Raw genomic sequence first — 14,360 nt, 5'->3', positions numbered from 1 at the left:
CACTTCTGCATTCCTTGACTTCAGAAAGCAGCAGTGAGGACATTTACAGCTCATGCATTCAGTTTCTTGCCCAGCCTTCGTAATCTTTGGCAATAATTTTAATCTAACATGCTATTTTATGAATGAGAAACAGAGCCCCGTCTCAAAGGATAAGTGGCCAGCTCAAGATCACGCAGTTAGTGAGAGAGTCATGTTTTGAATCTAAGTCCCTCCGTTATCCAGAATATGTAATCTTCCCATTGTTCTAAATTAAACATGGCGCCAAGGATGTGCTGAATTATTTGTTCACTCCTTTAGGGTTCTTGAGATACCCAATCTTCACAAGAATTTTTAATATCTGGACAAATGCACAAACTAATTCATAATCATTTATTGTAAATCACTCTGAAATGTACACACCATTAATGGACAAATTAACACAGTTAAATACCCTCTGTATCAGGTACATTATGAGGACAATTTCATATTGGAATCATTTCTTTAAAAAACTTTTAAATTTAAAATCCTACACCTCTCCTAAAAATAGTTGTCTTCAAAGTGCTCCAAATGCCAATGATGTCAGGCTTTTCTCTTGTGCTGGCTGACACGTAATGCCAAGGGCACTATGCTCCATTAATTCAACATGCTCCTTACCAGGCAACTTGACACACATTAAAAAAAAATCCAGAAGCTCATTGTGTAATCATCATTTTATATTTTGATGCTAACTTAATGAATGCTGCATGCACTTAAACATTAGTAGACACTGAATTCTAGATAAACACCAGTTAATTATGATCTGATTGCCTGATGTGGAAAATTAATGGACTTACTTTGAGAGAGTAGCTGAAGTACCCATGCACCAGTGACAGTGATTGATTACACTAGAAACCAGCTCTGTCAACTTTTAAATGAGGGCTTTGTTTGGCACCAGGCATATTTGCACTAGGCTCCTTTACAAATGACACTGGCAATGAGGATAGACAAAAGGCAGGCTGGAGCAGTGGAGAGAAAGCTAGCCTCGAAGCCAGGAAGACCTCGGTTCAAATCCTACCTTTGTCCCATCCTGGCTGTGTGACTCTGGGTAACTCTCTAAGACTGTAAATTGCAGAGTAGGATCCAAGCTACAGAGGGAGTTTCCTCACCTGGGAAGTTCCCATATAAATAAAATCACAGGTCCAGACCATAACCCTATGAGGAGAGAGGAATCACAGGTCCAGACCACAACGCTATGAGGAGAGATGAATCACAGGTCCAGACCATAACCCTATGAGAAGAGACGAAGTATTTAAACGAGCCGTAATTTACAGGACCAGCTGGGTGTATACTTTTAAACACAAAGTTTGCCGAGCAGAAAACAAAATTAGCAAAGAAACTGAAGTATCAGTAAGCTTAGTCACAAGGTAAAAAATAAGAGTGGCATTTCCCTTTTTCTCTTCCAAATTATTTTAAGTCAACTTTTCTCTTTCCTAAAAGAAAACAAAACAATCCCAGCCCCTGAATACACTTTTCTTAAAAAGCATACTTAAACTTCCCTCTTTTTGTTCGTTTTCTCACTCTGCCTACTGGATTCTTCATGTAGTATATCTCAAAAGCCATGCTCGATCAGTCACTAAAAAAAAAATTTCAAACCATAACTTAGAAAGACTATTCAATTCCTTCATCCAGTCAAGGTCAAGACCATGTATAAATTTATGACTGTACATTTAACATATAACTATGAAGACTATTCCATATCCTACATCTTGGAACACTAACGTTAAATAACATCTACGCTGACTTTTCCTCTTACATTTCAATTAGGAGTTTGATTTGAGACATTAGACAAGCTGATTCTTAAAACAAATAACCCCCAAACAAAACCACAACAGATTCCCCCCACCCCCAACAAAATGAACGAGACTGCATTGCTCAAAATAAAGAACCAATAAGTAAACAGCATATATGTTGGATAAAGGTCAAATAGTCAAGCACTGCCATCCCCAGTCCTCTCTTTACGGGCTTGGATCATCTGCTCAGGAACCCGTTTAAGATCAGTGGCCAGCCCTAACCAGGACATGAAGTCAATGAACCATGTGGTCGGGTTGAAGTTTAAGCCAAATTCGCTGGCAGAGTAGTCAAATGGGAAGGTGTGGTGGTAATTATGGAAGCCCTCACCTAGAAAACAAAGAAAACAGTTAAGAAAATCAGTCAGCTTCTTTCCAGGTAGAATGTTGATGCAAAATAATAATAGTAATAACAAAAGACATTTCGATACCACTTCGGTTTGCAAAGCCCTCTAGCGTTCATCTGAGCCTCACAAGGGGCTCTGGGGTAGGTGTCTTGGTTCAGGGTCAATGGTAACAGTGTTACAGAGAAAAACAATTTTGAAAGACTTTTTAGCGCTCTCATTTATGCAATGACAAGCCATGAGTCCAGAGGACTGAAGATGAATCTCACCACCCACCTCTCACCATAAAAGTCATAGACAAAGAATTCAAAATGGGACCTATATTTTTGGACATAGGCAAATAAAAGAATTTACTTTACTGAGCTATGCCCACTTATTGTGAGGGTTTGGTCTGGTTTTGTTGTTCAAATATGGGAAAGATGGGAAGAAGAGATAATAAATTAATGCTTATAAAAATAAATTTTAAAATAAAGTTTTAAAACCATATTTAGTAAGGGTGCAATAAAATTGTCCTCAAAACTTAATTGGCACAAGAGACTTATGTTTGAACTGTTGACATAGCTTCCCAGGCTAAGGCATATGAGGCCAGGGCACCAGGAGTAGAAGTTCCTTACATCTGGTTTTCCTGTTGCTTTGAACATCAACACACTTGACTAGTGTGCAGATGGAAAAGAAGGGAAGTACACCCAATTGAGCCAATACCATATCTTTGCTGGTTACCCTTACTGTAATATTAAGTAAACTTTTTTTGTTAAAAGTTTTTAAGTAGCAGCGAAGAATGGTGTAAGACTTAAATAATCATGAATGCGTCTTTCACCAATTTTTCACTACACATAGAGGAACCATATAATCTTGTTATAGATCCAGGGGTATACTGGAGCAGCTCAAATCAGCTCTCAAGAGCCCATTGTTAAATTTTTTATGTGAGCATTGGCACCTGGAACCCCTTGGAAATTGGCAAATGCTACAAATCTGAGCTCCATTTGTTGTTCTGTTGATTGTCTAGACTTGTCTAGGAAACAACAGAAAAATGTTAATAACACAGATTAAATTCAAAAGTGTGTCTGGCAAACATTTCCCACCCACCCCCACTTCTTAACTAACTTTCAATTTTTGCTAGCACATCCCTGTATAGATTCTATACTGCTTTTTGGATCCAGTAATTAAATCCATCTCCTACTTCGTTGCCAAGGTTTTCATCTGTCTAAGGTCCCTTAGGGCAGAAATGTACTTGTATCCCCATGCCTAGCACAGTGCCTGACACACGGTAGGTATTTAATCAACAATGATTGATTATAAAGGGGATGGCTTCAGAGACGCCTAGGAAGACTTGCATGAATTAAGGCAGAGTGAAGTGAGAAGAACCAGGAGAACAATTTGTACAATAACAACAATGTTGTCAAAACAGTCAATTTTGCAAGTCTTGGGAACACTGATCAACTACAATTACAGAGAACTCACAGTAAGACAGGCTGCTCATCTCCTGATAGAGATGTGATGCACTCAGAACACAGACGGCAACATATTTTTTTGATGTGGCCAGTGTGGAAATTTGTTTTGTTTGACTTGTTTGTAAGAGAGGATTTTGTTTTTCTTGCTTTCTCAGTGAGAGGGAGAGGGGGAGAAGGTAGATCTTCACTTAAAAATAATTAAAAATTTAATTAAAAAAAGAGGAACACACAAGTGTCCATCTACTTAGAAAAATGTTGATTTATTGATTTCTATCAAAAGTCTCTGTCCGACTTAGGGGCAGATAGTCCATGTAACTCCCAGCTTGATTTCTGCATGTGAAACCTGACACCTCTATTTAGACCAAGGCTACTCTTCCAGGAAACTGCCAAGGATTTTGGGGGCCCAGGGTCCCCCAATATCTCAACTCTAAAAGAGCTGCTCTCCTATTCAAATGGGTAGGAGCAGGAAAGACGGAATAATAAAAGTGAGCCCAAGGAATAAGGCCATTGTCCTTTCTTTGCTCTACCTCATTCCTGGATAAAAGAAATGTATGTATAAAGCAGGATAATCCTTTCCAGGCTTTGAACCTACTCACCACCTCCAATTAGAAAGAGATTTAAGCTATTGTTCACTATATGTCACCAAATCAATGATAAGAAATAATAATAGTAATTTTTCTTAACATAAGAAAAAAGCAGATCTTCAAGATAAGTAGGGAACAAATACAAATATGGGAGACCAAGAGATATTTCCTCAAAGAAAAGTGCTAAAAGCATATGAATAAACAGTTCTCAAAAGAATTGGACACCATTAACAGACATATATCAGATTGTTCTATATCACCAATAATAAGAGAAACACAAATCAAAATAATTCTAGGTTTCATCTTACACCAAGCAAATTGACAAAGGAGACAAAAGATGGAGGCAGTCAACGCTGAAGGAATTGTGGAAAGACAGGTAAATACGTTGTTGGTGGAGCCGTGAATTGGTCTGATCGTTCCAGAAAGCAATTGGAATTACGATAAAGAAACGATATCCACACCTATTGACCTAAAAAAAGGTATGGTTTGCAAAGTGTGCTCTCTCACTCTCTCTCTCTGTCTATCTGTCTCTCTCTCTCCCTCTCTCTCTCTCTTCTCTCTGTCTCTCTGTCTCTCTCTGCCTCTCTCTCTCTCTTCTCTCTGTCTCTCTCTGCCTCTCCCTCTCTCTTCTCTCTGTCTCTCTCCCTCTCTTTCTCCCTCTCTCTTTTCTCTATCTCTCTGTCACTCTCTCTTTTCATATAAATATACGTATGTGTGTATGTGTATCCCCTCCTTTGCTCCTCTGATCCTCATAACAACCCAGTGAGATAGGTGCTATCATCACCTCCAACGGATTAGAAAACTGAGGTCTAGAAAAGTTAAGTGACTTTCAGAGGAACACACAGCCACTAAGTGTCTGAGGGAGGATTCAAACTCAGGTCTTTCTGACTCTAAGTCCAACACTGTATCCACCACGCCATACTGTCAAAGAGAGAAGGAAAGGTCCTATGTATAACAAAATATTTACAGCAGTACTTTTTATCATAACAAAACACAGGAAGCAAAATAGATGCTCATTGATTAGGGAATGGCCAAAACAGGGGCACAGGAGTGCATTGGAATATTACTGTGCCATTAGAAATGATGCATACAGAGAATTCAGAGAAGTATGGGAAGACATATGAACTGATGAAAAGTGAAGTAAGGAAAATAATATACCTAATGACTACAACAATGTAAATAGAAAGAACCACAGAAAGTCTCGAACAACATGTTATTCTATTTTCTTATTTTATATTTATTTTATAATATTTTTCTTTTATAATTTTCATAAAATATTTTATATTTAGTTTTTTAAATTATCTTCTTATATTTACCCGAAGAAAACAAGAGAAAATGCAGCTCCCTCCCTCTTTGTAAAGGTTGGGGATTTGCATCATACTGTCACAATCACCTGCTATTTTGGTTAGTTTTATGGACCCTTTTTGTCTTGTTTCTTTTTTATTCTTTGTTACAAGAGATGGATCTCTAGGTAGGGGAGAGGAAGAGATATATTTAAAAAGAAAGGTGATATAAAAACAAAAGACAGTAGAAATTTAAAAAGAGAAGGCAAGAAGAGGGAGAAGAAAGAGAACAAGTAGAGATAGAGGAGGAAACGGAAGAGGAAAGGAGGAAAATGATGGTAGTGATGATGATGATAATGATGATGAAACTGTTGGCTCAGAGTAGCAACTAAAACCAACCACACGGTATTTGGCAAACGCTCTCCACTAATCAACAACATTAAGTAAGTCCATTCAATAGGTAAATTCATTCTGTGATCTGGGGATGCATTTTCCAGAAAATTCATCCTATGAGACCCAACAGGATAGAGTCTTCCTCAGAATCAGACATTCTCCAGGAGTCATACTAAGTTTCTTTTCCACTCAAAAAAATTAAGTAAAGTTTCTCTGACCAAAACAATCTCATATTTCTTTTATGATATAGAATTCTGGGTTGACTGAGCACATTCAAAGTTCCTTTTGGGGGAAAATATTGGCCTTATCCACAGACAACTCTACAAGGAAGTGGATCTGTGTCAGCCTTCTAAACTTTCACAACATAATTGTCAGTTCTGCCTTACTCATGTCTAATATCTAGAGCACACATATTTCTCTTTAATCCTCAACACATAGACTTTCTAAAGTTTTCTTTAAAAATTCAACCACAGATTGAATGAGATTCAGAAACTGCCAAAGGTTCACTTGTAATGTTTGAGATTTGAGAGAAATGGTTTCATGGGAGTGTTAAATATTCATTCTTCGAGGCTCTCTACATTATGACTAAAGAAAGCATTTATTAAGTGCCTACTATGTGCTAAGCTTGGACTTGGCACTGGGGATACAAAACCAAAAATGAGACATTTTCTGCCCTCAGGGAACTTACATTCTAACGGGAGAGACAGCACAGATAAAGGAGTGGTAGCCAGGGAAGGGAGTTTTTTCTTATATTTGTGTCTTGGCTTTCCTGGCTTCCTTAAAGTCCCAACTAAAATTCCACCTTCTACACTAAGCCTTTCCTGTTCCCGCCTAATCCTAGTGCCTTCCCTTTGTTGATTATTTCCAATTTACCTTGTGTAACTTAATGCATAGTTTTTTATGTGTTGTCTCCCTTATAAGATCGTGAGCCTCTCAAGGTCGGGGACTGTCTTGTATTTTCTTTGTGCCCCAAGAGCTGAGCACAGTGCCTGCCACGTAGTAGTCTCTTTATTTTTGTTTTGTTTTGTTTTTGGCTTTTTGGTGAGGCAATCAGGGTTAAGTGACTTGCCCAGGGTCACACAGCTAGTTGTAGTAATCGCTTTATATAGTAGTAGTCTCTTTATATAAATGTTTATCAACTTACTAAGTGACCCTTTCCAGAAGGGATGGTAGTGCTATTTTGATTACTGTCCCAAGAGCAAAAGATGGAAGGGGAAGGGTGGCAAAGGGTGGCATCAGGGCAGGACAAGATGTCCAAGCTGGGATGGATATGAAGTTTGGTCTGGGACAGGTTAGATAGAGTAGGTTAGGTGAGCTTATGCTCATTCACTGATCAAGACTCCCAGGCTGAATGAGTTAACTTACCCTAGGTTAAATTGCCATAAGAAAACAATCTAACTATACATTATTATTATTATTGTTATTATTATTATTATTATTAATTAACTATTTTGTTGCTGTTATTCCTCAAGGAAAAATCTTCATTGAGTTACATTCATATCCAACACTCCACTTTTATAGAGAATCAAGGGAAGAAATGTCCATTAAAATAAAATATCTTCATTGTTTGCTGAACAGTGGTTGAAGAGATGTCTACCATACTCCCAATATCCCTTATCTAAGAATCCATCCAGGACCGAGAGGCAGTTATAGGCAGAAGAGAAGACGGATAGAGTGGAGGGAAGGATAACGCCTTCATCTCCTGATGAATTTGCATACTTACTTTATTAAACAATGAGAACTACATTCCTTCTTTGCCTTAGCTGCCTGGAAATGGAGCTAAATGTGGGACTTAATAGCAACAACTAATTCATTCCAGATGCCCAGTAAAGTTTGCTCTGTCTCTGTTAACTGGATTTAGTCCTATTTTTATTTTTATTTTTATTTTGAATCGTCTCGCTTTGTGTTGTGTTTAATGTTATAAGCTGCCTCCAGTCCCTTTTGGAAACACTCAAGATACAAATCCTAAATAAGGATACTTCATATGCTAACAGCCCAGTGAATGAGACGGACAATCCACACTATAGATTTGGTTACCATATGTTCTGAATTCTGTTGGAAATAGCAATTTCAAGAAAGGAAAGTGTCCTTTAAGGATCTTTCACCAAAGGAATATTCTTTATTAGACTGTATGTTCCAATTTGCCCAGAGGTAGCTGATGGCATGGTGGACAGAGCTCTGGGCCTGGATTCAGAAAGACCTGAGTTCAAATCTGGGCTTACAGCTACTTAGTAGCTGTGTGACCCTGGGCAAGTCACTCAATTTCTATCTGCCTTAGTTTCTTCAACTGCAAAATAGGGATAATAATACTACCTACCTCCCAGAGTTGTGAGGAAAATTTGTAAAGCACATGACATTAATGAATGCCTTTTTCCTTCCTTTCTTTTGAGTTGGTAAATGCCATTATTGTAATCAGAAGAGGCTACAATGCTCAGGAAAGACTTCCCAGGGGGAAATGAGACTTCAGTGGAGCCTTGAGGCATACACAGAATTCAGAAAAGGGGTGAGGTTGTTCCAGGCTAAGGAATTTAGTTTTTAAATCTCCCACCTTGGTATACATGTGATGATAGTATATGCAGAGAGATGACATGTTTAAGGAGAGGCGGATGCAAGGCAAAAGGAAAGACCCAGTGGTTCTTAAGGTTCTGCAGCAAGGCAGATGGCAAGGTCCAGATGGCAAGCAATCCAGATTGGCTAGAGCATTGAGTGGAGATAAAGCTAGTGTACAAACACATCTTCTTCAATGTTGAGTTCAACTGGTAAAGTCTTATTTGCTTCTGATACCGAACCATTTGACAAGTGTCAAGGACTCAGTCATGAGAATCCTTGTCTGCCTCCACTGCTTTGGCTAGACTGGTTTGCCCACCCCATTGGTAGCAGTTGCTTAACAGCTGAGGTTGGTGGTAAAGGTGATCGCGCGGCCATGTCTTCAGTGATGTTGGTCTTCCGAATGGTGACAGCGGAGGCTAGGATGAATGTAGAGCTGGTGGTTTGGGGGATGGGATGCTGCTGCTTACCTTGGGAATGTGTTCTTGGGTCACCTACACCAAGGGCTGAGAGGGGGTGGTGGTTATGGCAGTGCTTTTCCCTGCCATGCTTTGGCTTGCCTACTTACTTGTGGTGGTCGGTGTTGATGATGGTGGGGCTATATCTCTTCAGAAGCCATGTGGAACAAATCTACACATCATAGTTCTTCAAATACTTGAAGACAGCTGTCATATTTCCCATAAGTCTTCTGTTTTCAAGGCTGAAACATCTGCTGGGAACCTTCTCCCCACATTTCCCAGCTTATGCAATTATCAGATAAATGGCAGCAATTCTACCAAATTCTATCAAAAGCATATGGACTGACAGTGTTAGGATGGAGTTCCAATAAAAAAAGATATAATAACAATAACAAAGAAGGTAAAACTGCACAATAAATACCACTGGTTCTATATCATGCCTGTGTTCAATTCCACTGTTACTGTAGGCGTTTGATCAAGGGAGGTTTCCCAATCAAATTGATGAACTTACAAGAAAGGAAGCCTTTGTCTGAGACTTCTGAAAATACCTTTTGTTTGTTTGTTTGTTTTGGTGAAGCACCCAGGGTTAAGTGACTTTCCCAAGGTCACACAGCTAGTTGAAAGTATCTTTCTATGGAGGATGTGAACATGCCCAACTGCATATCACTGAAGGGACTTGGGATATCTCCCAATTAAGTCTTTGAGACTTGGCATGCCTCCAAAATGATATGGTTGGCTTATATTCCTATGGAATGGACATAGAAGGGGAATATTCCTCATGCCCGTGCTGCAGCCCTGGGAGGGCAGCAGATTCATGAATAGACCTGGGGTCCTTGCCTCCATAGGAACCATTAATGGCTGCCTTGAAGGCACAAGAAGGCTTAGAGCAGAGGTCTTGGCCCCAGGCTTGAAGCTGTGAAGAGGGAACCTCATTGCCCAAGTGGTGAAAGTTTCTGAATCCCAGCATCTTGGATAGAGAAGGGTAGATTTTCATCATAGCATGGTCCCAGAATCCAGCCTTTGAAACAGAGCTGGGAGATTTCCAAGGAAGCACTGGCCTTGGGGGATGGCTTCTAAAGCCACCTCAGATCTTGAGTTCTAGAGTCTAAGCTTCTGTCAGAGAAGGAGGAGTCCCTGAGAGTACCTGAGTGGTGCCAGCCTTTTGTAGGGAAGAGGGTTGAGCACCTGGCTCTTGTAGCTAGAAGAGTAGCAGTGGACCACAGGTCAGCAAGGGACCTGTATTTGCATTCCACTATTACCTTAAGTTGTTAACTGAGGGAAATCCCAGGGAATGGGAAGGCAGTTTCCCAATGGGAAGGCAGTTTCCATTTGGGGACAGTCTAAGCTCTGAGTAGCACCATGAGCCTAGATGTCTATATTCACCTTTATGGGGTTAAAAGTGAGATCCATCAGAATGTTGGGGGATTTCCTGTCAAGTTACTCCAAGCTTGTTTGCCCTCAGAGAGGAGCCTATGAAAGGCAGAACTCACCAGAAAGGAGGGAGAATTGTGATTTTTGATTTATGAGTTATATGTCCTTTATGTGTTTTATGCATTACTTATAGGTTCCTTTGAGACCTTTTTATTTTCTCCATTTTCTATGGGGTGAAATATAGGCTCTCTTGTACCTGAGAGCTGCATTAGTACCTTAAATATTTGTGTGGAATCTGGGGGATCTATCTTACAAGCTCTTTCTTGAGATTTTCTGAGAATAAGCTCTGGGTGGGGGCATGATGAACCAAAGAGAGAATGTGATTTTGGGGGGTAAGATTAGACCTGGTCCATATGAGCCAAGAGTCTGTGGGACCTGGACTACAAGTTACATTCTGATCCCTAATCCTCTGGGGTGTTAATTTGTGTGCCTACGAGCTCTTGATTTTTATAAGAAAACTCTGCTGTACTATTTCTATCTTTATAAAGCTTATGATCTCCTTTCTTCCTACCTTTCTCATTCAAAGATGTGGTCTTTGTTTTTATAGCTGTGTGGCACTCTATAAAGCAATTAATTAAAGCCCAAGGCTAACCAAAGCTGTTCATGTGGAGAGGGTAACACCTACTTCTTCAGCCATTACTGACGGCTCTTCAGGATTCCCCCATGACTCCTCACCACCTAATACATGTCAGAGCTCCCTTACTCTCATACCCCCACTCACCAATGGCACCCAAAGTGACAAATGGGTTCTCCCGGGGGCTGATGTGCTTGTCATAGGGCCGGTTGCCATACATGTGGGCAGCACTGTTGACCAACCAGGTAACATTGAGGGAGATGGTGTAACGGAGGATGAAGGCCAGGAAATAGGAGTTCCATAGACTCTCTCCCCAGGAATACCAGGGCACCAATGTGGGTAGAGCAAAGCACATGAGCAACACAGTGGTCTTATAGTACCTGAAAGACAAGACAGCAGAAAAGCAGGACTTCACTGTCACTGGAAAAGAAGAGGAAGAGCTAATTACTGGAAGGGGCCATCCCTGTCCAAGAGACAGTCAACAGGCCAGCCCTTTTAACACCTCCTGTAGAGGGGATAATCCATTGTGCCTCCATTCTCTAGACAACTTTCAAGAATCAGTCAACCAGTATTTTTCCACCACTTCCTTATATACATGTCATATATCACCATTAAAAAATTAATCTAAAAAGGAATGTTCCCTGTCCATAAATTGTTTACATATAAAACTAATCATTCAAACAGCTTACATAATAAATTATGCCGTAACATTTGCATGAATATTTTACAAATGCTTTTACATCATCATCATTATCCTCATCGTAGCTAACAGTTACATAGTGATTTAAGGTTTACAAAGCACTCTATGTATATTATCTCATTTGCTCTTCACAATGAGATAGATACTATTACTATCCTTGTTTTACAGGTCAGGAAACTGAGGCTTAGCGAGGCAAACAACTTGCCCAGGATCATACCGTTAGTAAATAGGAGCAGGATTCAGACTCAGGTCCTCCTGAATCTAATCTGATCTTCACAACACATTTTGGGAGGGGATGTAGGGCAATCAGGCAGAGTTAAGAGATTAAGTGACTTCTACAGGGACACAGAAGACTCAAACCAGAGTTTTCTGACCTCGACTTCCATGCTCTTTTCACTGTACTGGACATCAACATATAAAACCGTCCAGCATGGGTAGTCAATGGAAAAAACATTGAACTTGGAACTGAGTTGGAATGCTGTGTGACCTTGGTTAAGTCATTTGCCTTGCTGAGTCTCAGTTTTCTCATCTTTAGAATGAGTGGTTGGTCTAGGTGACCTCTACGTTCCTTGCAGTTCCAGATCTAGCATCCAACGTGACAAAGCTTGGCCACACAAAACCGAGCTCTTTTTTGAGGCAAAAAGAAACCAAGAGAAGATAAAGAGGAAAAACCAGTTATCTGGGTCTTATTAAATAATGAGTGGATTATTCAGAGCTCCTCATTTTTTAGTCTCCCTCATGCCATGCCAATGGATGCTCTTCTGCAGAAAGCAGGTGAAAGAGAAGCAGAGAAAATGAAGGGGGGGGAGGAAGAAAGAGAGAGACAGAGAAAGAGAAAGGGAAGGAGGAGGGAAAGAGATGAAGGCAGAGACAGAGAGAAACAGAGAATGAGAAACATAAAGAGAGACAGAGAGAAAGAGGAGGAAGGAAAGAGAGATGAAGGCAGAGACAGAGAGAAACAGAGAATGAGAAACAGATGAAGACAGAGAGAGAGAGAGAGAGAGAGAGAGAGAGAGAGAGAGAGAGAGAGAGAGAGAGAGAGAGAGAAGGAGGGAAAGAGATGAAGGCAAAGACAGAGAGAAACAGAGAATGAGAAACAGATGAAGAGAGAGAGGGGGGAGAGAGAGAGGGAAACAGAAAGATTAACAGAGAGAGACAGTCAAAGAGAGAGACAGAGAAGACAGAAAGAGACACTGGGGAGAGGGGAGACAGAGAAACACAAAAACAGACAGAGACAGAGGGACACAGAAAAAAGAGAGAGGGAGAGAGAGAGATGGAGATAGACATTAAGACAGAGATAAAGAGACAGACACAGGAGGGAAAGAGGATGAGAGAGACAGAAAAGAGACACAGAGGCAGAGAGAAGGAGACAGCGATGGAGATAGTAAGACAGAGGAAGAGACAGGGTTAGACAGACAGGAGAGAGAGACACATTCTGCCAGGGTCACAATCCTGAGGCTGTCCTTGAAAATCTTTCCCTGAGCTCCAGACATGCATCTATATGATCATCTTAGAACTTCTAAGCCTTCCCTTGTTTCTAGTATGAGTCCCTGCCAGTCCTTCCCCTGGGGTTGTGGGCTCCTTCCTTCCCATCCCCCACCCCCTTACAAAAAGACTCAAGCAGCTGGCTTCAGTTAATTACAATCCCAGGTTCTCATGGGTTATGCCACTGCAATTTAGCAAAACTAATCACTTTAAAAAACCCAAATCATTTAGATCACCGCTCATGGGGTTTCCTTGCTTAATAACATTCAGATCTAAAAAAGTCCCCGCTAACAACCCTCAGAATAATTCTCCTCTGCCTTCCTCTCCCCCTGCTACTTTCCCAGCATTTGTTGGGTCTTTCCTCACTTAATGAGCTGCTTTTTGAGGGGGAGTGGAAGAAAGAGAATGTTTCTGTCTTTAGACTTGATTGCCTCCTTGAACTACACACATTCACTTAGTAAGAACCGAGCTAGACATGAATTGATCAAACCTTCCCTCAGTGGTCCTGAAGCCAGAATGTAGGGAGACGCTGAGGCTTTGCGTTGGCCAAAACAGAGGACCAAATGTAGAAGTTTTGCTGCTGACAGATTTAATAAAGGTAAGAAAGGTGGAGAAAAACGACTTTGCCTATTTCATTTACCTTTTTGTTCTGGCCTAAATTCATACATACATACATATATATACACACATATATATATATACACACACACACACACGTGTACATGTATATGTGTGTGTGTATATATATATATGTATGACAGAGAAACAAGGAGATAAAGAGACAGAGACAGAAGGAGATAGAGAAAAGAAAGAAATGGAGAAAGAGACAGAAGCAGACAAGAAATAGAGACAGAGAAACAGAGTGACAGAGACAAAGAGAAACAGAGACAGAGAGAGACTGAAAAAGAAGAGAGGGCAATAGAGGAAGGGAGAGAGGGAGGGACAGAGAAACAGAGAAAGAGACTACACATACACATACATATATGTGTCATATGTGTAGGTGTGTGTATGCATATATACATACATACATACAGTCAGAGAGGAGGTTAGAAATTTCTAACCCTAAATGGTATTTTTGTCCAAGATAAATGACTGTGATTTTCTTTAAAATAAAAATGTTTAATCCTAGCCTAGAGAGTTCTAGGGCAGATAGGTGACACAGTGGGTAGAGCACCAGGCCTGGAGTAAGGAAGATCTGAGTTAAAATTTGGCCTCAGAAGCTTAATAGTTGTGTGACCCTGAACAATTCACTTACCCCCTATTTGCCTCAGTTCCTCATCTGTAAAATGGGGACACAACGCAGAA

General features: G+C 40.3%; 1 protein-coding gene across 1 annotated transcript in view; it reads right to left on the bottom strand.

Moving 5' to 3' along the window:
- Positions 1-355: 355 nt before the first annotated feature.
- The window catches only part of SCD5 (stearoyl-CoA desaturase 5), an 85,709-nt gene continuing 71,704 nt past the window's right edge, over positions 356-14,360 (bottom strand). Inside the window, exons 4-5 of the mRNA XM_020988410.2 lie at positions 11,018-11,250; positions 356-2,136 (exon numbers count right to left, since the gene is read on the bottom strand). Coding sequence (XP_020844069.1) covers positions 1,946-2,136; positions 11,018-11,250 — 424 coding nt within the window. The 3' untranslated portion in view covers positions 356-1,945. The remainder of the gene's footprint in view (positions 2,137-11,017; positions 11,251-14,360) is intronic.

This window comes from Phascolarctos cinereus, unplaced genomic scaffold (assembly GCF_003287225.1).
Source record: "Phascolarctos cinereus isolate Bilbo 61053 unplaced genomic scaffold, phaCin_HiC Scaffold_9;HRSCAF=440, whole genome shotgun sequence".
NCBI lineage: Eukaryota > Metazoa > Chordata > Mammalia > Diprotodontia > Phascolarctidae > Phascolarctos > Phascolarctos cinereus.
Note: the sequence above shows the minus strand (reverse complement) of the source record. Positions and strands in the feature narration are given on the sequence as shown.